Raw genomic sequence first — 26,143 nt, 5'->3', positions numbered from 1 at the left:
ATTGAGCAGTGGACGCACGCTCAACCGCCGCTCCGTTGAAGTTCCTCCTTACTACAGTGATTCTGGTTATCACGATCGGTGGTGGGGCCCTCGGAGATCAGAAAATTTTCACCGATCCTGTTGATAGGTGATCTATTATGATTCTGGAAAATCCCTTTAAGCACGGACTCTAACCATTATAAAAATGTTTGTTTTTTAGCAGATGTTTTTATGGCGCTGCATGAAGAGAACCTGATAAGCATACCAGTGGGAAATGCAGCAGTATCACAGTTCGACACCATTGTAATTTCCAGTTTTATTATGCAAGTCACCTGAGAGCACTATTGATATTACTGGAAGCCATTCAAGTCGGCAGAGGAGAGATCTATTGACTTTTGTGGACTGTATTCAGTCTTCTGTTTTGAGGGTATAAAAATAGCAAGTGTTTGTCTGTTTGCCAATTGTAGTTTAAACAGTAAAATAATATACAGCGCGGACTGAACTAGAAGGGAGACGTTTATACTGTAGACAAGGAATGTTCTCCCTGGAAGCTTATATGCATGAATGTGCTGTACATGACAAGTGTCTTATTACAGAACATCACATCACAAAGGTGCAGAGTGTGGGCCGAAAGGGGGATAAGAGAGGACATTTATCAGTGATTCTTCACAGCGTATCACACATCTATGGATTATTTTATTTTGTTTTTTTTTACCCCATTACTATACCACCTGACTATGCCTTGGTGTACTCTGCCCAGCTTACATATACCCCCACATTATAAACTAAAATACCAGTAAAAATCCAAACAAAACTACTACCAAGCAAAATCCATGCTTCAAAGGCCAAATGGCGCTCCCTCCCTTCTCAGCCCTACAGTGTGCCCAAACAGCGGTTTATGACCACATATGGGATGTTTCCATACTCTGGAGAAATTGCTTTACAAATGTTGGGGGGATTTTTCTCCTATATTCCTTGTGAAAATTGTTATTGGAAAAAAAAATGTTTCATTTTCACGTCCAAACTCTAATAAATTCTATGAAACGCCTAGGGGGTCAAAATGCTCACTACAAATGCGGTCTTTTTTTGGGGGGTGTTTTCACTGTTTTGGCCCCACAAGACACCTTCATACCTGACATGGTGCCTAAAATATAATCTAATAAAAAGGCGGCCCGAAAATCTACGAGGTGTTCCTGAGGCCGGTGTTTCAGTACGTTAGCGCACTAGGGCCGCACGTGTGATATTTATAAAAACTGCAGAATCTGGGTAATGAATATTGATTTGTGTTTCTCGGGTAAAACCTTCTGTGTTAAAAAAAAAAAAGGCTTAAATTAGTTTCTGCAAAAAATACATTTGTAAATTTCCCCTCAACATTGCTTGAATTCCTGTGAAACACCTAAGGGTATGTGCGCACAGTAGCCGGCTTTTACGTCTGAAAAGACAGACTGTTTTCAGGAGAAAACAGCTGCCTCGTTTCAGTCGTATATGCTCCTCCTCGCATTTTGCGAGGCTTCTCTGACAGCCGTAAATTTTGAGCTGTGCTTCATTGAGTTCAATGAAGAACGGCTCAAATTACGTCTGAAAGAAGCGTCCTGCACTTCTTTGCCGAGGCAGTCAATTTACGTGTCGTCGTTTGACAGCTGTCAAACCACGACGCGTAAATGACATGTTGTCTGCACAATACGTCGGCAAACCCATTCAAATGAATGGGCAGATGTTTGCCGACGTATTGTAGCCCTATTTTCAGACGTAAAACGAGGCATAATACGCCTCGTTTACGTCTGAAAATAGGTCGTGTGAACCCAGCCTAAAGGGTTAAGAAACTGTCTAAATGCTGTTTTAAATACTTTCAGGGGTGCAGTTTTTAAAATGGGGTGATTTATTGGGGTTTCAAATATATAGGCACCTCAAAGCCACTTCAGAACTGTACTGGTCCCTAAAAAAAATAGGCTTTTGAAAATGTGAGAAATTGCTTCTAAACTTATAAGCCTTATGTTCTATAAAAATAAAAGGATGTTCATAAATTATGCCAAAATAAAGTAGACATATGGGAAATGTTAACTAGTAACTATTATGTGGTATAAGGCTGGGTTCACACAACCTGGTTTAAGCCTCGATTTACGTCTGAAAATACGGCTCCAATATGTCGGCAAACCTCTGCCCATTCATTTGAATGGGTTTGCTGACGACCTGTCATTTACGCGTCGCTGTCAAACGACGACGCGTAAAAAAGACGGCTCGTCAAACGGAGTGCAGGACACTTCTTGAGACGTAATTTGAGCCGTTTTTCATTGATTCCAATGAAGAACAGCTCCAAATTATGGCCGTAATTGACGCCTAGCAAAACGCGAGTACATGCAATTACGTCTGAAATTACGGAGCTGTTTTCTCCTGAAAACAGCTCTGTAATTTCAGACGTAAATGCAGTTATCGTGTGCACATGCCCTTACGGTCTGTTTTACAAGCAAATACATTTATATTTAGAAAAACTAATTTGTGCAAATTTTTTATTTACAAATAACCGCTAAATGTATCTACCAAATTTTACCTCTGACATAAAGTACAATATTTCACGACGACAAAACAATTTCAGAATCGCTTGGATAGGTAAAAGCATTCCAAAGTTATTACCACATAAAGTGACACGTCAGATTTGAAAAATGAGGCTGTCGGGAAGGTCAAAAGTGGCTGCAGCTTGGAGGGGTGAACAGTTTAGGCCATAAATGTCTGACAGGTGAGGGTTCCACTTTTGGGACTCCCACCTATTGGGAAAACACAGAAAGGAGCCAAGCGCTTCACAAATTCCATAAACAACAATGCAAAGAGCCCCGTGCATGTGCTGCCACCTCCTCTCTGAAGTGTCAAACGAAATGAAGGGGAATGACGTAAGTGCAGTTGCACAAGACAGAGTGCCACTCGGGCCGTTTTTCACGGCATCCAAATGGCACCAATAGTTTTCACAGACCCATTCACTTTAGCGGGTGAATCTGGTCCGTGAAAACTGACACTACACTCCGATCCGTGGAAAGATGGGACATTTCCTATCTTTCCACGGATCACTAATGGGACCCGGCCGGCACACAACGGTCGTGTGCGTTAGGCATAAGTGTCTAAGATGGGAATACCCCTTTAAAAGATCAATGCTGATGCACTGTTATGAATTGTGCAGGGTCTGAGGCGGCGGTGTATGACACAGATGTAAAGACCACCGAAGAGAAAAGACCAGCTAAGCACTGCCCCTTCAGGCCTGAACTAGGCATAACACAGTAACCGTTTTGCCTGGATTGCTTATATAACTGTCATGTTACCTGTCCTGATGGATGGGGGGGGGGCCTGCACAGAACAGTATTCTGGGCCGCATGTTGAGCCTGTGCTGCCGGTTGCGCAACCTTGGTTTATAAGCAGTCGAACATACGTTTTTAGTTGCTAAGTTTTAGTTCAACAAGTTGTAACCTAATTCTTTATTTTTTTTTTTCTTATAAACATTTTGTCAAGAATAATCGCTTTGTAATGTAAGCCTTATTTAGCTTTTTAGTTCACATTTGTAAACCGGGAGATGTTCTGCCGACATGATGGTAATGTCTGGGGATGAGCTATTATCTCCCCTATCTTTCTATCCATCTCATTAGATCCACTATTGATATCAATAGGTGATGGCCACTGCTTCCTGCACAACGACCTCTACACAGGTCACAGAGCATGCCTAGAAAACTCTCCCATAGAAGACAGTGAGTCCGCTCCAGACTATTGTTTCCTATGATGCATGTGGCTTCTGTAAAGCCCATTTCTAAATGCTGTTAAGCAGCTCAGGAAAGACTGCAGCCCCCATAATATGTACAGGACATGGAATAGAAAAATCTACAATTAAAAAAAAAAAACATTGTAAAAAGTCTAAACACTGGTTTAGATTACTAAAAATGAAATATAGGTGATACATCATTTTTTTTAACCGCTTACTGCCAAAGCCACTTCAGATTCATTTTCATTTTTTCCTCCCCACCTTCCATAAGCCATAACTTTTTTAATTTTTCCGTCAATATAATCCTATGAGGGCTTGATATTTGCAGGACGAGTTGTAGCCGTTATTTATTGTACCATATAATGTACTAGGAAATGAGAAAAAAATTATCTCTGGGGCGGAAAATGGAAAAAAAACCAATGATTTCCTCCATTGTTTTTTGCGCTTCTTTATGACGGCGTTCACTGTGTGCAGTTAAAACAACATGTTAACTTTATTTAAGTTTATCTTCGGGTGAATACGATTGCGGCAAAACCCAATTTAGAGAAGTTTTTTCTTTTATTAACTACTTTTACAAGAAAAAAAACGAACTAAAAATTTTAAATTATCTTCTCGCCAAATTCTGAGAGCCATAACTTTTTTTTTTCTTTCCCCCCCCTGTCGATTGAGTGGTTGATATAAGGGCTTTTTTTTTGCGGGGCAAGCTGTAGTTTTTAATGGTCTGATTTGTTTTGGTACATGCAAGTTTTTGATTTTTTTTTTTTGTTGATTAGGTAACAAAAACTGATTCTGGTGGTTTTACTCGTTGGATCACTAACACTATATACTACAATACTAATGTATTGCAGTATATCGTGTTTCTGACCGGCTCCTATCAATCTCTGGCAGGCAGGGTTTAAAAGGAGTACAAATATGGCAGACCTGAGGACCTTTATTAGACCCACAGGCTGCCATGCCAACCAGCGGCACCCCACAATCGCGTTGCAGGGTGGGGCTGTCTGAGGGGGTTTGCCCCCTCTTTCTAATGCTTTAAATGCTGCAGTCACTATTGACTGCTGCATCTAAGGGGTTAAACTAGCGGGATTGCGCGCGAGCACAGTGAAGTTTCGGCTGTAACATACAGCAGACACCCACATTGTAAGGAGGGGGCTGAGCCTGCTTAATACTTCCGCTACCAGTCTATGAGGTGAGTATACGTCATGTCGGTATGTGGTTATGTGGGAGCCTTCAGTGTTTATTTCCAGGGGATCAATATCTACCCTAGCTTTGTGATGCTCACACAGGTGCACGGCTCGGTACAACTGTCACTTATTTGGTGGTGATAAGTAGTTGGAGTATTTAGACTTTCTACCAGAGTCGCAAAAATCAGTTCAAGTGTATTCATATATTCACACTCCCCCACCCTCCAGCCACTGTCTGCCACTTTTTTTTTTTCCGTATTATCCGAAGTAAATATATTTGGACCTAAACTTGTGGCGCTGGCATAAGTGCTAAATACTCCTAAACTACATAGAGGTCCGGTCACTGTCGTACAAGTTGAACTGGTTTACTGGCCTGAATCAGTTAGGCCCCATGCACACGACTTCTATTGGCCACTGGTACCTCCCCGTGTGCTTACAGGAAGGTGCCCGTGCCGTTGAAAAATATGGAACATGTCCTATTTTAGGCCGTAATTACGGCACTGGCAGGCCCATAGAAGTCTATGGGGCTCCCGTAATTACGGGTGCGTTGCTAGGCGATGTCAGTGGATAGTCACTGTCCAGGGTGCTGAAAGAGTTAACTGATCGACAGTAACTCTTTCAGCACCAGGGACAGTGACTTCTGATCACAATATAAATCAACGTGTAAAAAAAATAGAAGTTCATACTTACCCAGAACTCCCTGCTTCGGAAGTATGAATTTCTTTTACTTTTACCTTGGAAAGGGCTGTCCCTTCTCTCTATCCTGCACTGATAGAGAGAAGGGGCTGCCGATTAGCGCAGTGCAATTTTGCAGCAAAAATGTGCCCGTAAATACGGGTGGAATACGTGTGACCAAGGACCCATATTTACGCCAGTATTTACAGGAGGGGAAAAAAAAATACGTTCGTGTGCACGAGGCCTTAGTCTAGAAATCCCTTTATTGTTCTAAAAAGACTTGCTGAATGCGGTCTGTAGGTTTTTCCTCCTCATAGCAGCAGGGGGCACACGTTGTGGTATTGTGCTGTTACATTACTATAATAAGCACCAATATTACAGCAGTACGGAGAGCTGGTGACCCTCGGCAGGTGAATTCTACATCAGCAGCACATAATGAGGTTCCTGCTCACTGCGTCGTTGTCTGTGCTGCTAATTTTAAACACAGCCTCCACGGACATCACTGGTAATAAGGCTGACAGTGCTAAATCCAGCTCTGCCTCCTTCCCGGACACTGTCTACCAGTGCTGTCCGCAGATCAGTAAAGATCAGGACTTTAGTTCAGCAAGGTCTTGGCCACACATAGCGGTATTGCTGCGTATTTTCCGTCCAGAATTGGGGGGAGGGGGAATACGCAGCAGAATACAGTAGCAGCAAAGTGGATAGGATTTAACAAATCTCATCCGCACGCTGCGTAAGATTTCTAACCACAAATTGACCTGCGGGTGCGTATATTTCGTACCGCAGAATGTCAATTCCTGCTTCGGAACGTGGATTGAATTGCTGCATTTTTCAGAGGAGATGTCGCCATCTGACAGCATTGAGAAAAACGCGGCAAATTAGGCACCATTTTCTGCAGTAAAAAATGCAGGAAATGGTGTGGGATTTCTGCAGCAGAAAGACTTCTAATTTCTGTGGAATTGCTGCAGATGTTTTCTGCAGCAATGCCGTTAGGTGTGGACAAAGCCCTAAGACAGAAGTGCATATTGTGCAGCATGTCTGCTTGTTGATAAAGTTCTTTCTCTACTGCCATAGGGGTGCGGCTTACCATTCTCGGCAAATCCAGAATCGTGCACACCTAAAAGGTCAAATTAATTTGATTATTTGCCCAGCCCTTGTAAAAGGTAAAGTGACATTATAATGATAAAATTGTTTTATGCACCATGATGGCCATAATAGGACAATGAGAGGCCTGAGGTCAGCTAGGGACATGTTCCTATGAAACTAAACTAGTCTGTTTTTCCTGGTTGGCCGATTACTGCCTCATAGATGAAGAATCAGCGCAGCGGTGACCTGATGTACGTGTGGTGTCCTGTGCCTCACAGTAGTAACACTGTCATTGATAATCTGTGACCTGGAGATAAACACTGATAGACAGAGCGTTGTCTGCAATGTTCAACTGAGGATCTACGCTTCTTAAACAAAGTCAACTTAAATTAATCTATGATACATAGCCACCTAGTGGCTGCGACAAAAATAGTTTTGTTTTTTTTATTTAACTGTTTCATGGCACTATTCCTGCTACTTTAGTCATTGATTTGTTATTAATATACTTGCCCCTAATTGAGGTATTTTTTTATTTTTATTTTTTTTTGCAAAATCTCTGTTTATTAAACAAGATAACAGTACACCTATTCAATAAAAGACCGTAATGTATATCAGAATTGAAGAAGAGCAGGCAGTACACCGTGTGCAACAGATATTGTATGGGTACATTCAGACAGTCACAATAAATCGCCCTGTCGGCGATGCATAGGTTATAACTACCTATCAAAAACAGACGGTACCCACATAAAAATAATACATCTTGAGCTGCAAAGTATGAAAAATAAGAAACATTACGTAAGTCAATCATAATAAGACAACAATCGAACACAAAAAATTACTTCTTCCGGCACCACAGCACATATTTGCGTAAAATTCTTAATGTTAAAACATCACTTTATGATCTATAGAGAATAAAACGTGAGGGTTCACAAACTAAGTAAAGTAATCCCTTACATCCCAGGAAGGGGAAGCAAAATGCCAACCCAAAAATAGTGTCGATTATACGAAACAGGACAAGTGTACATAAACCATAGTAGCAGTAATGAGACAGATTATAATGCCAGATCACGAGGATCTGATTGTACCATCTCCATGAGCTAGCCGTGCACCCCACACCCTCAAATGTATATCTCTAGAGTGGGTCACACAAGCGGCTAATTCCTCAAGCCTGCAAATGGGTTTCAATTTATCTAACCAAAGTGGGTGGATCATTTTGTCTCAAGAGGGTGGGAATGAGCAGTTTAGCTGCAGAGATCATCAGTCGGAAGATTGTTCAGAGATGGAGTGAAACCCGGTTGAGGCAGCCAAATCAGTATAAATTCAGCAGTTCGCTTTATATTTGTAGAACAAATCGTATTGATATACCTTTCAACCCCCCTCCAAAAACTAAGTATTTTGGGGCAGGACCACCAGATGTGTAAATAGGAGCCCACTCCTTCTCGACATCTCCAGCAAGAACCATCAGCAACCAGACATGCAGAGTTAAGGAATTCTGGAGTTCGGTACCAACGCGTGACGAGCTTATAGGAATTTTCCTGTATACGCGCACATTTGGAAAAACCATGAGCAGACTTCAATACAAAGTCTAAGTCAGATTTTGAAAAAGACCTCTCTAGTTCCTTCTCCCAATTCCCCATATAATGGGGTTTTTGTGATGACATCCCCAGGAGAAGTCCTTTATAAAGTTTAGACAAAATCTTATCAGGGGTGACCGGTAATAAGATGTAGTTTTCTAGCCAAGACGGGTCAACTGGAGGGGACGGAGAATTAGCCCTAAAATTAGTGGTGGTAGTTTTATAATCTGCCAATTGTAAAGCATTCGGTTGACCCAACTCCCTGAATACAGACGCAAGATCAGGCGGACCCATCGGTCCCAAAAGCACTGATATCCGGACACAACCTAATATCCTCCAAAAATCTGCCATTCTATCAGGTTGTCTACTAAGGAAGGAGGGCAAAGCACTCAATAGAGCAAGTGCAGAAATGGAATTCCTAGACATATTAAGATCTACTGCATTCTGACATACTTTGTGCATACCCCTGGTAAGGGAACTCAAACCCCCTCTTTTAGGTTGCAATATATTACGTACCCAGAGCAGATTAAGCATATCCAACCCCAAAAGGGCCCATTCCATAACAGCTAAAGAGTTATTGTTCATATCTGCTAATTGTGTCCATCTAGATAAGTGATTGGCTGTGAAATACGTTTTCAAGTCAGGTAGAGAAATGCCCCCCTGCTCTCTTTTCTGCTCACTGATTCATTTCTTTAGGGATATAGACTGTAAATAGGTAGCGATGTCACTGTATTTAACCCCTTTAGGACACAGCCTGTTTTGGCCTTGTGGACACGGATGATTTTTTTAAATCTGGCATATGTCACTCTCTGGTAATAACTCCGGAACGCTTTTACCTATCCAAGCAATTCTGAGATTGTTTTCTCGTGACATATTGTACTTTGTTAGTGAAAAAATTTGGTCGATAAATTCAATATTTATTTGTGAAAAACGTCAAATTTTAGCAAAAATTTGCAAAAATTACAATTTTTCTAAATGTAAATGTATTTGCTTGTAAAACAGATACTAATACCACACACAATAGTTACTAGTTAACATTACCCATATGTCTACTTTATGTTTGCATCATTTTTTTTCACGTACTTTTATTTTTCGAAGACGTTACAAGGCTTAGAACTTTAGCAGCAATTTCTCATATTTTCACGAAAATTTCAATAGGCCATTTTTTCAGGGACCAGTTCAGTTCTGAAGTGGCTTTGAGGGCCTTATATATTAGAAAGTCCCCATAAATCACCCCATTTTGAAAACTGCACCCCTCAAGGTATTCAAAACAACATTCAGAAAGTATTTTAACCCTTTAGGCATTTCACAGGAATTAAGGCAAAGTAGAGGTAACCTTTACAAATTTCATTTTTTTTTTTTTTACGAAATTCATTTGTAATAAAAAAAGAATCTGTAACACAGAAGGTTTTACTAGAGAAACACAACTCAATATTTATTGCCCAGATTCTGCAGATTTCCAACATGTGGCCCTAGTGTCCTAATGGACTGAAGCACAGGTCTCAGAAGCAAATGAGCACCCAGTGGATTTTGGGGCCTCCTTTTTTTAGGAATATATTTTAGGCACCATGTCAGGTTTTAGGAGGTCTTGTGGTATCTAAACACCCCCCAAAAGTGACCCCATTTTGGAAACTACACCCCTCAAGGCATTTTTCTAGGGGTATAGTTAGCATTTTGACCCCAGTTTTTTTGCAGAATTTAGTGGAATTAGTCTGTGAAGATGAAAATCACCTATTTTTCTGTGGAAACATATAATTTTTTCATTTTTACAAAGAATAAAGGAGAAAAAGCACCCCAACATTTGTAAAGCAATTTCTCCTGATTACGGCAATACCCCATATGTGGTCATAAACTGATGTTTGGACCCACAGCAGGGCTCAGGAGCGAAGGAGCGCCTTTTGGATTTTGGAGCGCAGATTTTGCTGGATTGGTTTTCAGTGCCAAGTTGGGTTTGCAACGCCCCGGAGGGACCAAAACAGTGGAAACACCCCAAAAGTGACCCTATTTTGTAAACTACACCCCTCAAGGAATTTTTCTAGGGGTATAGTGAGCATTTTGACGCCACAGGATCTTTTTTAGAGCTAAGGTGACCAAAAAACAATGATTTTGGCGCTTTAAATTCTTTATTTCTTACAGCGTTCACCGTGCGCAATAAATTACGTTTTACTTTATTCTGCCGGTCGGTACGATTACGGCGATACCATATGTGTATAGTTCTTTTTTACGTTTGGCAGCGTTTGCACAATAAAATTAAGTTTCTATAAAATTGATTTTGTGAGACACGCTATTCTGAGCCGTAACTTTTTTATTTTTTTGTCAAAAAAGCTGTGGGAGGACTTGTTTTTTGCCGGACGGGTTGTAGTTTTTATTGGTACTATTTTGGTGTAAATGCGACTTTGATCACTTTTTATTCTATATCTTGGGAGGGGTGGTGACCAAAAAATAGTAATGCTGACAGTTTTCCGTTTATTTTGTTTGCGGTGTTCACCGTGCGGAAAAATGAACATTATAGTTTCATAGTTTGGGTCGTTACGAACACGGTGATACCAAATATATTTTTTTTTTAACGTTTTCATTTTTTCCCTATAATAAATGATTTATTATAGGAAAACGAAAACTTATTTTTACACTTTTATAAAACATTTTTATTAACTTTTATTTTACTTTTTACACTTTATATTTTTGTTTATTAACTTTTTATTTTACTTTTTACACTTTCATTTTTTGACCTGCAGCTTTGATCGCTGCTAGAATACATTACACTACCTAGGTAGTGTAACGTATTCCAACTGTCAGTGTGACGTCACAGTCACTCTGACAGTTGGTCTACGAGGATCAGCAGAGGCTGATCCTCATAGGCTGACATACATGGCAGACCCGGGGGCTGTTGTCTGGCCCCCGGGTGCCATCACAAGCATCAGAATCCCCCACGATTGCATGGGGGCTGCTGATGTGCTACAAACCCCCTACATGCGAAGATCGCAATCGAGCCCCGCATGTAACGGGTTAATTGCCAAAATCAGCGGCGATGAGCCGCGGATTGGCAACACTGGAGTGTCAGCTGTCGGGGACAGCTGATCTCCAAGTTCCCGATGCACACAGTGTCGCCGACAGTGTGCATCGGGAACGACAGTGACTTACTGTCACTCTGACAGGAAGCCTATCAGGACCAGCCGAAGGTTGGTCCTAATGGGCTTCCATCCATGGCAGACACGGAAGCCATTGTTTGACTTCCGTTTGCTATACTAACTATCGGCAAACCCCGCGATTTCGGACCAGGGTCTGCCGATATGTTAGAAACCCCCAAAATTCGGCGATTGCAACCGATCGCCGAACTTAAGGGGGTTAATTCGCCGAAATCCGCGGCAGACCGCTGGTCGGCGAGAGTGGTGTGTCAGCTGTCGGCGACAGCTGACCTCCCGGTTCCCGGTGCACACTGTCGCTGACTGTGCACCGGGAAAAACTCAGTAACTGTACGTCGTCGTGCGGGAAGTAACCTCCCGCAACGACGTACAGTTACTTACTCGTGCAGATAGGGGTTAATTCAAAAACAATCTACCTGTGTTAATAAACAATGCAGACTGTGATAATATTTGTTACTTTATTCTAGTGCTGTTTCACTTACATTGCCACTATAGACCCTGTAACTTGGTGATTAGCCGAGGTATGTATAACAGAAAGCCTATAATTTATTTGGTCTGGATTCAGTTCTAATATCTAATAAGGGATTTGATATTTTTAGGTTTTTATATATAGTAATATTTTTGGTATTTTAAAAAATTTTCTTATTTTTATTATCCAAATAGTTCTTCTATAATCCGGATATAGGCTCACTTACCTATAGGGGTAAACACCCCGTTGGTATATTAGTTTAGCCTCGTCCGTGCAGTCAGAGTTCATACCTGACTACTGTATCCGACTAAGGACTAAACACCTGTAATATCTCGTCGGTCCGTGAGTGTTGTTATTATTAGCCTAACTGGCTGTGCCGTATTAGAATATAGACAAGTGTATATAGTTGCTGGTTCAGCTGCCAGCTGATAAGCCCTTATAAGGGCTGATACTTCGTGCCAGTCACTATTAGAGTGTGCCCTATGCGTTTCATTGCTGTCAATATCTGCCGCAATTCCTCAAGGGCCTGCAGTTGTTAGATATTGTTTATTAGATTTTAGCGTGCAATGCATAAAAGATACATCCAGTCATGTCGAACGTCGGTCCAGTTTGCTAGCCGCAGTTGGCGGCCGAACGCTCCACGATATAAGGTGGGGTGTCCACCCCCTTGTAATGTATCAGCCTATCATGAGGCTCAGCACGTTCAGCAAGTTTCTCCCCCTTGCAGGGGGCTCGTCCGTCCTTGCCAATCATAGTGGTCAAAAGACCGGCTTCCCCAGTGTGGAATAGATGGGGATGATTGGCCTGACAGGTTGCACTGTATCTAGTGCAAAGGTCCCTCCCATACCCTTCGACGACAGAGCCCTGGGAGGAGCCTTGAGAAGACTCGCTCTGCCTATCTGTGTCCAAAGTGCCGCGCTATCACTGGAGGCATTTCTGTACATACTGGATGGGGTGCATATCTTGGGTAAAGTAAATTAAATTAATTGTGTGAGCAGGTTCTGTTATTTAAGACCGATGCTTTTGGCTTAGCCATACATCCTTATTCGTGACATGTTAACAGGGAAGTTCCTATTGTCTTGGAGATAAAGCCTTCCAGCTGAGACTAAGGGGGGGGGGGGGGGGGGGGGAGTACAGAAAAGTTGTTTTATATATGGATGGTTAGGCTTCCTATATAGTAGGTGGGAGCCCAATCGGGAGTTAGATACTCTTATTGGGGCTGGTCATTGAGGCATCGATGACCCTTGGTCTTGAAAGGGTTAATAGGTGTGGAGGTGCTGGGGTTATTTTTATATAAATTATTCCTACTAGTAGATTTCTTAGACTTTAAATGAGGTCAACGTCCTTGCAGTCATGTACCAGGTCTGATTCATGACTTTTCTTCCAAGTTTAGTCCACTTTCTATAGACAGTTTACCTTACGACAGGCATCTGTACACACTACCGTTCTTACCACACGTGAGTGACACAGCCAGCTGTTTCTGAAATTGGACATTATTTGGTAGGGGTATTTGATATGGTGTATATGTTAATCATATACTTATGAGTTTGGTTGTGTGTGATGACATCTTTAGTCTAGTTCTGCAGCTTGGACATCACTGCTTCAATCTGCAGGGGAAGTTTTGGTGTCTGAATAAGCATATATCCATAAACATGTTAAACTTTACTAATGTGTAGTTATCATTGTGAATAATGTGATTTGATCCAGATATTGACGCTTAATTATCTTGCACAAAGTTTTCTCTAACATTTTGTTTCTGCGCATTTCTAGGTTTACCACGGAGCCTTTTCCAATAACTGAACCCGAAGAGAACAATTAGCAGCAATTCTCATTGGACTTATAACCTCTAGAAAGAAACTTGTGCAAAGATGATTACTTCTGAGCTGTCCGTTTTGCAGTAAGTTCTTGTCTTGTGCTTGTGTTTAATGATAAGCAACATTGAGTACAATATATATTCTCTTTTAGGGACTCTACAAATGAGGGGGCTACAGTGCACACAGACATGTCCGCAGTGGCCAGCGAAATGAGCTCTGATATTGTGGAGGATATAGAAGTTAAAGGGAAGAGAAAAAGAGGGCGTCCAGGAAGACCTCCGGTATGTGGCACTGTGATGTCTAAATTACGTACTCGCTTATATGGGGAGAAAACTTGTACTAAATTACTCCTTTTGTTTGCAGTCTGCCATAAAAAAACCACGAAAGACTCCAGGTGAGCGGAGTCGGGGAGAGCCGGGAACCAGAGGAAGAGGGAGGGCAAATGGACATCCTCAGCAGAATGGAGAGGGCGATCCAGTCACCCTCTTTGAAGTTGTAAAGATGGGAAAGAGTGCCATGCAGGTAATCGCTATTCTGTCATGATGGCCAATCCCATATTTTGGATAGTTTTGTTTTTTTCTATAACTATGCCACTGATGAGATCCACTTTACATGTTCTAAATGTCGCCTACATCACATCGGTAATAAACCTAATCCTTTTCCTAAAATGTTGGCCCCACAGCAATGATGCAAACCACAATTATTGCATTGTTCATCTTACCCATAGATTATTCAGTTGAACCATATACAACTAGTCTAAGGCGCTTATGTATATCTCCACTTTATTTGTGACAAAATGTTTGTTCACTTTTTATGTCCTGGAGACCACTAAATTGCAAAATGTAATATATCAGTTATGTCCATAGCGTTTGTGATTAACATTTCAGTAATACTTTAAAATAATAAAGGGATTATGTACAATTAAAAATTTGTAAACGGAAAATAATCACACGATTTGGCACATGATGGGTAAGGGTATGTGCACATGGCTGCGTCCGTAACGGCAGAAATTACGGGGCTGTTTTCAGGAGAAAACAGCCCCGTAATTTCAGCCTTAATGGCATGTAGAGGCGCTATTTTGCTGCATAAATTACGGACGTAAATGGAGCAGTTCTTCAATGGAGTCAATGGAAAACGGCTCCATTTGCGTCTGAAGAATTGACAGGTTTTTTTTACGCCCCGCCTTTTGACAGCGGGGCGTAAAAAAAAGGACCGTGTGCACAGAACATCGTAAGACCCATTCTAACGAATGGGCAGATGTTTGACAACGCTATCGAGGCGAATTTTCGGACGTAAATCGAGGCGTAAAACGCCCGAATTACATCCGTAAATAAGCCGTGTGAACATACCCTTATACATACGCTGCAGTTGTAGCAGAAGAGAAAAAAAGTGTGTGTGTGTGTATATATATATATATGTGTGTGTATGTATGTATATATATATATATGCGCACACACACACACACACATATATGTGTATCTGTGTAAAGTATTGTCATTTTCAACGAAGTATAGAGCCCCTCTTACTATGTTGTGACAATCATGGATGAAAGTGCTAATTCAAGTGGACTTTACTGTTTATATTGTTTACCCAAACCACATCCCTTTTTCTTCCATAGTCTGTAGTCGATGACTGGATTGAGTCTTATAAGCAGGACCGAGACATTGCACTTCTGGACTTGATAAACTTCTTCATCCAATGTTCAGGGTGTAAAGGTAGGATTGTCTTGTATCTGAGTCACTGATATGCTGGTAGTGAGATTATTTTAACTGCTTATTTAGGGATTTGTTTGTTCGCTCATATAAACATGTTGTTTTACTATTAATCAACTTTGTCTATTACCAATTTAACCCCTTTTCGCACTGTACCTACGACGCTAGTGGGAATTGGTTCATACGGCTGATACTCTGCTGCAATGATCGAGATAAGAACTAGCTCCGATACCCACCATTTAACCCCTTGAGCTTTATTCACACTGCGTATTTGTTGCAGATTTTGTTAAAGACTTTTGGCCAACTCCAGAAGTGGTTTTATTAGGAATGGTAAATATATAGGAAGAATTTATTCTCTCCTTCTTCCTGGATCCTCTTGTGGCTTTGGCCAGAAGAGGATCCTGCAAAAAATGTGGTGTGAATCTGCAACAAATATGTGGTGTGAATTCATCTTTAGATAAACCTATAAATAGCAACCGCACCACCTAAATGGTTTCAGAGGGAGGGGGCTACCTTTTGTAAGCCCATCAGTGCTTCTGCAAAGCTATTGTGGGGTGCTGATGGGTTGCCATGGCAGCCGGGGGCATAACAAAGGCCCCTAGGTCTGCATGGACTTGAGCTTATTAGACACTGCCCAACACTGAAAGACATAACACTTAAGTACTGCAGTGTGTTATAGAAGTGATCAAACAATCGCATGTTAAGTTCACTAGTGGTACTTCGAAAAATACAAGTTTATAGATAAAAAAAAGAAATACTGTGTGAAACGCGCGCCGAGGCGGCTGGTTCACGTGCACTTAGACTCTTCAACCAGGTAAGACTCTTGCTTGAAAACGCTTCCATTGAGGAAGTGAAACGTTGCAGTTGTTGGGTGAATAAACTTTTTTTTCGTGAGTGCTGCTTCCATGCTCATGTCTTTTTGTTATATCTATCTATCTATATATATATATATATATATCTTGTTTGGCTTTCAATAGAAAATTGAATAAAGAATGACATAACTGCATCAATATGCAATGTGTGGGCTTCTAGACATGATTAAAATAGTGCATTGTCAATCTTTAGTCTACAAATTGTATAAAAAAAATTACACGCCAGATACATTTACCTAATGTAGAAACCTTTAGGCAATCCCTTTGTGTTAGAATGGTCTCTCAGAATTCAAGTGTAGCTAAACATTTAACAAATTTCTGACGTGTTTTGGTTGGTGGGGGTCCGAGCACTGTGGCCCCCACCAATCTCTAAAACCGCTGAAGCGCTTCGTTTCTGTTCGGCTTTTTCCAGAAATCCAATGTATCGAAGTATGGGCTCATAGACTTTCTATTGCCCGTCCTCCGTTACATTGATTTCTGGAAAAACCCGAACAGAAACTAAGCGGCTGAGGGCTCACACGAGCATGTCACTATGACATGTCAGAAGTTTGTTAAACGTTTAGCTGCACTTAAAGCCAATTACAGGTTGTCCCACTGTTGGGACTCCCAGATATCAGCTGTAATTTGTGGGGTAACAGGCAGCTAGTGTTTACTTATCCTGCAGCGCCGCCACAGGAGAAATTAAGCATTACACATTTCCCATTGAAATCAATAGGCTGTCCATGCAATGCATTAACAAACTGGGTCTAGCAGAGCAACACTCTTTGTAGCACCTCCCTGCCCTGGAGATGAGGATACTGAACAGGAGACCCAAATTGATTTATTCAGAGTACCCTAACAATATGTTTGAAAAATGGGTTTTCTAAACCGGGCAACCCCTTTAATGCCCCATGCACACGACAATAATTTCATCTGTAATTCCGAATTAAATTGTGGACCCATTTATTTCTATTGGCCACGGACACCTTTCCATATATTTACAAATGTATGTCTGGGCCGTAGAAATGATCTGCAAAATATAGAACATGTCCTGTTATCTGCAATTGCGGCACAGATTCACCCATAAGTCTATGGGCGCTTCCGCAATTGATAACTGCTACGGATGTGTAGCCGTCGGGTCCGTATTTGTGGACATTAAAAACTATTACGGTTGTGTGCATGAGCCCTTACTGTCTATATCCCATATAAGGACTAACATTAAACTTTTATTTTTATTTTCAGGCACTGTGAGAATTGAAATGTTCCGAAATATGCAGAATGCTGAAATTATTCGGAAGATGACTGAAGAGTTTGATGAGGTATGAAGTGAGCCATTAGAATTAATGTTCTGTTCACTTTCTGTCAAACAGGCAGATTTCCCGCAGAATCCAAGGCACATTGTAAGAAGTGGTTTACTTGAATTCTTCGTGGGCTTCTTAAAGGCTATGTATACCTTTTGAAAACGTGGCTTTTTTTTTTTTTTTTTTATGAAAATGTATGTGTGTTTTGTGCAACTTTATAATTGATACTTTATTATAAATAATTTTTACATTTTGAGATACAGCTGCTTTGTATCCAGTATATAGAGCCGCTGTATCTGGCGCTGAAATCTGTAGCTGTCAAGTCCGCGGGGCTGACTGGTTCAGTGTCAGTGGGTTCTCCACGTCAATGTTATGAACTGAGATGTGATCCATAACCGCTTGATAAGTAAAAATAATTTTTAATAAGAAGTAATTAGAAAGTTGCACCAAAAACTTTAATACACATTTATTTTTTTTAAAATAACGTATTTAAACATGTACATAGCCTTTAACCGCTTTGGGACGAAGCCATTTTTTGAAATTCATTTTCGTTTTTCACTCCCTGCATTCCAAGAACCATAACTTTTAGATTTTTCCGTCAATAGTTGTGTGAGGGCTTATTTTTTGCAGGAGGCGTTGTAGTCTTTATTGGTACCATTTATAGTTCCATATACTGGGAAACTGAAAAAAAAATCTTTGCGGGCTGAAGTTGGAAAAAACTGCGATTCCTCAATTTTTTTTTCAGGGGGTTTTTGTTTTTACGGCTTTATCCGTGTGGTAAAAGTTATCTTTATTCTGTGGCTCAAAACGATTCCGGTGATGCCAAATTTATATATATATATATATATAGATTTAATTTTTTTTATATATTGTACTACTTTTATTGATAATAAACTTTTTGTTGTTAAAAAAAGTTTTGTTTCGCCACAGAGAGAGCCATAACTTTTTTTTTTTTTTTTTTTTTGCGGGACTAGCTGTAGTTTTTATCGGTACCATTTTTTAGTACGTAGAACTTTTTGATCACTTTTTATTACATTTATTTTAGAGCGAAGTTGACCAAACAGCTATTTTGGTGTTTTTACATTTTTATTTTTTACGGTGTTCACCGTGCGCATTAAATAATGCTATAGTGTAATAGTTCAGACTTCTACAGATGCAGCAATACTATTTTGTTTACTTTTTTATTTTTTTACATTACTTTAGGTGGAAAATGTTTTGTGTTTATTTTTGAACTTAATTTCTTATATATATATATATATATATATATATATATATATATATATAAAATATTTATTTATTTTTTAAAGACTTTTTGACACTTCCCCCCCCCCCCCCCCCCCCCCCGCCCCCGGATCTGATTCCATCCTCGGAGATAACTATAATGAACACCCCCCCCCTCCTTTCCTCTTCTGCATGGAGCCATGTTGCAGCCATTTGACTTTAGCCTGAGGCTTACATCTATTTTAAATGTATTTTGTTTTTGACAATACAGATCACAAAAATAATTTTGTCAATCCATTTTGTTTCCTGTAGGATAGTGGTGACTACCCCTTAACAATGCCTGGCCCTCATTGGAAAAAGTTTCGCTGCAACTTCTGTGAGTTCATTGGCGTCTTGATCCGGCAGTGTCAGTACAGCATCATCTATGACGAGTACATGATGGACACTGTCATTTCCCTTCTGACCGGTCTCTCAGACTCCCAGGTCCGAGCATTCAGGCATACAAGCACACTGGCAGGTAAAGCGTCTTTATTTATTTGAACGGACTCTACTAAATGACATCTACCCAATAGTTTCCCTCTGTTTTTTATTACATTGTATTTTTCCGGTTACTACTTATTATTCACTCAGTGACAGATCTGGTTGGATAATCAACCAGGAATGGTCTCATTTGATTCCTAACACCCAATCATAATAGAATGCAGACATATTTTTTATGGGATACAAAATGAACAGACTAATTTTACATTAATTTAGTGTAAATTTAATTAAATATACAGGTGAAAGGACATTAAAAAAAGGATGAATCCATTGCTTCTAGAACAGTCCTCCACCAGGCCGTACACGACTGGTGGGGGCCTGTGGTGTACCAGGTCCATGCACACGAAGTGGAATCAACACTAAAAACCTACAACCTAATAACCCATCCCTATCCTTATCCTTGCAAATAGAAATCTTTGTAAGGACTGCAGGGGGTTGTGTTTTTCTTTAGCCTACTCTTAACCATGCATTTCATTTTACACACTTAACTTCCATAGTATCCTATATGTCAGTAATTTAGATGAAGGTTAGTAATTGTACATAAAAAAAGAAATCATAAACTTACACAGAAAATCCACCTCCTAACCAAATTATATAAGCAAGTGTGGTTCAATCAACAGATGTGCAGCCATATAGAAATCAAGATCCCTGACTTTCCTAGGGCCATTGGCAGATAGGGGATACATCTCTTTTGTAGCACAAACTATAGGCCGTTTTTTTTTTGGGGGGGGGCTATATGACCTAATCTACAAGGGGGGTGGTCTGTATGGCGTTATCTACAGGGGGTCTGTATGGCGTTATCTACAGGGGGTGTCTGTATGGCGTTATCTACAGGCGGGATTTGGGGCTGTATGGCGTTATCTACAGGGGGCTGTGTATGGTGGAATCCATAGTGGGGCGCTGTGTGGTGGAATATTATAGGGAGGCACTATCTACAAGGGGGGGGGGGTTGTGTGATACCCAGCGGAGGGGCGGGCCCCAGTCAAAAGTTTGCTATAGGGCCCAGTCTTTCCTAGTTACGCCCCTGCGTGTGGAATTTTACTTTGCCGCATCAGCTCTTTGTCACCCTAAATGGCTCCCTTCCTAGTATATGGATTTATTCGCACCGTGCACAATTGATACACTATATACATGCATTTTTCTAAGCAAAAAGCATAATTGGATTTGAGCTATTTGCATTAGGTTATAGACACGTGGCAAATTTGTTGAATAAATGTTGTTCATTTGAATGGGGATTGCCGAAATCCATGTGTGTGCTGAGATTCAACCCCATTCAGATGTCCGGCCCTGCTGTGTTTTCTAGCATCTATAAAGTGCATTTTTCAATTGCTTTTCTAAGCCAAAATGCATTCCGAAGGGGATTGATATAAACTCAAATAATATGCCTCACCTTCAGCAAGATAATACTAAAAGCAGAAAATGCAATAAATCATCATAACACATAGCTGGTAATTAACCCGTTAGTGACCGGCTATGTGCCTTTTCACGGCGGCCACTAACTGGCTTTATTCTGATTCATACGCCTCTTCACGGCGCTGCGTCAGAATAAATCAGTGGCATCGGGAGCAGTTACTGGAGGTAGCAAAGAAATTGGGACATCGCTGCTTGCGTGGGCGGATCGAAATCCGCCCGTTTAACCCCTTAGATGCAGCGCTCAATAGCGCGCGCCGCATCGATGTGGTTTTGGAGAGAGGGAGGGAGCTCACTCTCTGAGCCCACAGGCACCCTGCTATGAGATTGCAGAGTGCCAGTGTCTTCTATGGCAGCCGGGGGCCTAATAAAGGCCCCCAGGTATGCCTGTAGTGGATGCCTGCTAGGCCATGCCTCTGGAATGACCTAGCAGATGCCTGTCCGTTGTAAACGGACAGGCAGTAATACACTGTAATACAGAAGTATTGCAGTGTATTATAAAGGCAATCGTACGATCGCATAGTGAAGTCCCCTAGTGGGACTAGTAAAAAAGTTTAATCACGTTATTAATAGATAAATAAGTGGGAAAAAATGAAAAACTCGCTTTTGTTTTGTAACAAACGTTACACATATTTGCTATCGCTGCGTCCGGAACGACCCAAACCATAAAGCTATTATGTTATTTAACCCGGTCGTCGAACGCTGTAAAAAATAAAATTAAAAAATAATGCCGGAATTTTCTGTTTTCTGTTCATCCTGCCTTAAAAAAAATTGTGATAAAAAGTGATCAAAAAGTCGTATGTGCTCCAAAATGGTACCAATAAAAACGACAAGTAGTCCCGCAAAAAAATAAAATCCTACAGCTGCATCGGCAAAAAAAAAAAGTTAGGGCTCTTCAAATATGGAGACACAAAAACGCATAATTTTGAAAATTTTTACTATTAAAACGTAGTGAAACATAAAAAAACCTATATACATTTGGTATGGTCGCAATCGTAACGACCCGCTGAATAAAGTTATTTATACCACATGGTAAATGCCGTAAATTAAAGACTCAAAATGTTTTTTCTTTTACGCCGCAAAAAAAGTTTATAGAAGATAATCAATCAATTATATGTACCCCAAAATGGTGCTATTAAAAAATACAACTTATCCTGCGACAAACAAGACCTTCTACAGCGATGTCGACGCAAAAATAAAGTTATAGCTCTTGGAATGCGATGATGGAAAGAACTTAAAAAAAAAAAAAGCTTAGTTATCAAGGTGTATAATAGGCTGGTCATCTAAGGAGTTAAACTGCTATGTGGTCTTTAACTGGAATGTTCCATGTTAAAAAAAAAATGTCCCCAGTAATATTTATAATTAACTTTGAAAAAGTAGTAAAATATAAGAAAAAAACAGTAGAAATTTGGTATTTGTAATCGTATTGACCCACAGAATGAAGTTAAGTCACTTTTACTGCACAGGGAAAACAGGGTTAAATCAAAAGCCAACGGGGGTTTCCCATTAACCACACAAGTTTTTTGTTTTTTTTATTTTCCAGTACATTTAATGGCGACATTTAAAAAATACTACTTGTCCCGCAACTTCTAGACAGAAAAATGCAAAATTCATGGCCCTTGGAAGGCATAGAGGAAAAAATGAAAAATGGTTTGGACATTAAGGGGTTAATTGTATATACGCAATGCATAGGAATATTGAATCCCTGCCGTAAAATGGGAACAATCCTTGTAATCTTGTCTGCCCTGGTACAACCGCTCCCAGCATGCACTGTCCAAGCTTCTGCTAGTTACAGTGGAGCCTCCGCTTTCCAGATTCGCTACCCAACTTTACCTTCCCTGATGCTTTGGAACAACAGCTCTCAGCATGCTCTGTCCAGGCCTCTGCTATAGGCCATGCTGGGAGTGGTGGTTACATGTGTGCAGCAGAGATCTGGTGAGTTGTCTCCATTGTTTTACAGCAGTGGGGGAGGTAAAGCTGGGTAGTGACTTGGGAAAGCTGGGGCTCCCACTGCATCCATGAAACCAGCACTCCCATCATGTCCTATAGCAGAGGATTAGGGTATAATAATAATAATCTTTATTTATATAGCGCCAACATATTACGCAGCACTTTGTAATTTAGAGGGAAGATAAACCGACAATATCAGGCATTCCATAGCGACAAAGCTAATTTAAAATTCCGACAGGAGGACTGAGGATCCTGCTCGCAAGAGCTTACAATCTATGATGTTCACACAGACTTTTTTTCAGCTGTTTTTTGGGTTGTAAACTTCCTGGAAATGACTGACAAATCGGAAGCAGAATTCCTACAAACATCTGCTCATTGATTTCAATGGGAAATACGGCATTGTGTTCCGATGGGGCGTTATTTTACGCCTTATTTTCAAAGAACGGCGTGTAAAAAGATGCCCCGTAAAGTGCGTCACTTCTTGACCTGTTTTTGGAGCCGTTTTTCATTGACTGAATAGAAAAACCGCTCCAAAAACGGCCGTAAAAAACGCTAGTTGCTTAAACGGCTGAAAATCAGAGGCTGTTTTTCCTTGAAAACAAATCCGTATTCTGTTAAGTGTGTGAACATAGCCTTAGACTGGTAGTTCTGGGAGCTGTTGTTCCACAGCACCAGGGGAGGTGCAGGGGCCCAATATACATCTGTATATGACAACATGGATCCAAATCTGGTTTAGGTTGTATTTACTAGATAATGCATTCAGACCAATGTCTCTTATTATAAATAGTCATTGTAGCATTACATTCTATTCCGGGGGTCCTCTCCTATGTCTGGAGTTCACCAGCACAGTCCTACCCGACGGACTGTTCATCTGCCCATTTCATGTTGGGTGACCTGACAGAAAGTGAAAGTCTGTTACCATGAGAGGGCAGTGACCTATGGCGTATGGCAGTCATAGGCCCTGTTCACACTGAGTTTTTTGATGCGGAAACCGCGCCGAAAAATTCCTCAAAAACCGCCCGAAAATGCTTTACCGCGAGTAAAAAAAACCGTCCTGACCCATCTTGAGGCGGTTTCCGCCTCCAAAACTCCATTTCAATTAGTCAGAAAGAGGGATAAAACGCTTTGACGAGTTTTTGTCAAACCACTGTGCAAAAACCATCTGGAGCAGTTTTTGCAGGAGGAATTTTCCTCCTGCAAAAAACTCTGTGTGAACACAGCCATATGTTGAGCTGCCACAGAACATGGGTTTCTGTTGTTTTTTTTGTACCTGCATGGTCATAAGTGGAATATGTGTAAGGTTAATGTTAATGTTTTATTTTTCAACACTTGTGTGAAAAATACAAAAACAAACCAAATATTTTTCAGCCTAGTCTTCCAATTCCTTTTAACTTCCATGTCAGCTGAAGTCTGTGTGGCGAGTGCTGTAGTGTGTTCTCTAGTGTTGAGTTTTGATGTGTTTTGCAATCTCTGCTGCCACCTTGTTTCAGTGTTTATTTGTAGTCTGCGATTTATCTGGGGCAAATTGCATTTGTGAATCTCTTTAGGCTGCTGCCCCATGCTGGTAATCTTAAGAACTCTAATTAGATGTTCTACATTTACTTTCCTGCCTCCTTGGCTAGCACGGCTGTCCATGGTTTGAGGTCTGTGCCGTTTTCTTTTCCCATGTACAGTGACATTGGTGTTTATCTATCCCTGACTCTTCAACATAAAACAATACATATCCTATGAGCAGCACGCTTATTCCTGTTATTCATGTCAAATCTACTCCAGATTTGAGGTTCTAACACTATCCATATCTTAAACGTTTAAAGCAGAAGTTTTTTATTTATTTTTTATTCTGCTTGTCTTAGCTTTAGGTTATACTCCGATTACGGGATTGAATATAAAGTAATCTATTTCCTGCCCTTATCCTGTTTTGCATACAATTTGTGAACATGATGTGCATAGGAGGTGATACCCAATTTCGCCCCTATAACTTGTGCAATAAATATACTGACATTGCATAATAAGTGTACTGTATGTATAGCGTTTGTTCCAGAAGTATTTGGGCAGTGACACAACTTTCATAATTTAGCCTATATTTACGGCGCAGGTTGGAATAAGTTAACTTCTGTGCATGTACGTTGCTCGAATGGCATGGGCACAGATGTATGTTACTTTGCTGCGCTAGCTCCTATCCCGACCTTTTAACACCTTTAGATTCTGCAGGCAATCGCGACCTTGGCATCTAAGGAGTTTGACAGAGGGATGGGGCTCCCTCTGTCAGCCCATTAGTGTCCCATAATGCGATCGGGCTGATGATGGGTTGTTTAAGCATGGGGCCTAACAAAGGTCCCCATGTCTGCCATAGATGTATGTCTATTGGCCCTACCGGAGGATTACTGAAAGGCAGGCATATTACAGTCCGCTGCATAAGTAGTGCAGTATATTGTATATCAAAGGATCGCATGTTCAAGTCTTAGTCTATGGGTGACAGATGCCTAGTAGGGGTATCAGTCTCCTATAGACTATAATGGTGTCTGTGTAATGTATACGTCATGAACTGGGTCATCAAATGTCTACCATTATACTTTGTGGGAATGGACGCTACGTCCAATGCAGTTCAATAAGCTATAGAAGAAGGCCCTATCAAACTACTTTAGAAAAATATATATATAAAGCAATTTTATAAGGGCGTTCCTTTATATATTCTGTTTACGTTCCGTTTCTGGTTTTAGCTTAAATACATGCAAAATAGTGCACATTTGTTGCATGTGTGAACAAGGCCTTAGATTGTACCTGTTGCTTTCGATGATAATCACTACTAGTCCCTTATAAGAAGACCCTTATCTTCTCCTGCATAAAAACGTAGTTTTCAACCTACATTATAGTTTTTTTTGTTGTTTTTTAAAAATTCGTAAACTAAAACGTTTCTGTGTAATCTTTACATGAAGGAATGCCATTGCTGAGATGTATACGTCATGAACAGGGTTTTGAGTGTTTGACTTATACGGTTAATGTATACCATTATACTCTGTGAGGATGGGCGCCACTGTGTAAGCGTCCGTCACAGCCTGTGTTAAATGTATGTCCGGTGTATTTCCGGGCATATACGTCAAACGTAGTGCAGTTACGTATGGAAGAGGGCCTTATCCAACTACTTTATAAAATTGCTTTTGACTATTAATTAATTGACTTTTTTATTTTTGTGTTGGCAGCAATGAAGCTGATGACTGCACTGGTGAATGTTGCGCTCAACTTAAGTATTCACCAGGACAACACCCAACGACAATATGAGTCGGAGAGGAACAAAATGATTGGTAAAAGAGCCAATGAGAGGCTCGAACTGCTGCTACAGAAACGGAAAGAGGTAAATACAGTTTTTTTTGTTTTGTTTTACTTTAGATGGATATTAACCCCTTTCCCCTGTGTGCATTGTGGGCCCTAATGACCAAGCAATTTTTTTTCTTTTTTTTTTTTTTTCGTTTTTCCATCATTACATTCAAAGAGCTATAA

At 40.6% G+C, this 26,143-nt stretch overlaps 1 protein-coding gene across 1 annotated transcript in view; it reads left to right on the top strand.

Annotated features, from left to right (window-relative positions):
- STAG1 (STAG1 cohesin complex component) overlaps positions 1–26,143 on the top strand; it is a 163,686-nt gene that overhangs the window by 100,170 nt on the left and 37,373 nt on the right. Inside the window, exons 2-8 of the mRNA XM_075861179.1 lie at positions 13,617–13,743; positions 13,812–13,941; positions 14,024–14,182; positions 15,279–15,375; positions 17,466–17,542; positions 19,058–19,262; positions 25,846–25,997. Coding sequence (XP_075717294.1) covers positions 13,715–13,743; positions 13,812–13,941; positions 14,024–14,182; positions 15,279–15,375; positions 17,466–17,542; positions 19,058–19,262; positions 25,846–25,997 — 849 coding nt within the window. The 5' untranslated portion in view covers positions 13,617–13,714. The remainder of the gene's footprint in view (positions 1–13,616; positions 13,744–13,811; positions 13,942–14,023; positions 14,183–15,278; positions 15,376–17,465; positions 17,543–19,057; positions 19,263–25,845; positions 25,998–26,143) is intronic.

The sequence above is a fragment of the Rhinoderma darwinii genome, chromosome 4 (assembly GCF_050947455.1).
Source record: "Rhinoderma darwinii isolate aRhiDar2 chromosome 4, aRhiDar2.hap1, whole genome shotgun sequence".
Classification (NCBI taxonomy): domain Eukaryota; kingdom Metazoa; phylum Chordata; class Amphibia; order Anura; family Rhinodermatidae; genus Rhinoderma; species Rhinoderma darwinii.
Note: the sequence above shows the minus strand (reverse complement) of the source record. Positions and strands in the feature narration are given on the sequence as shown.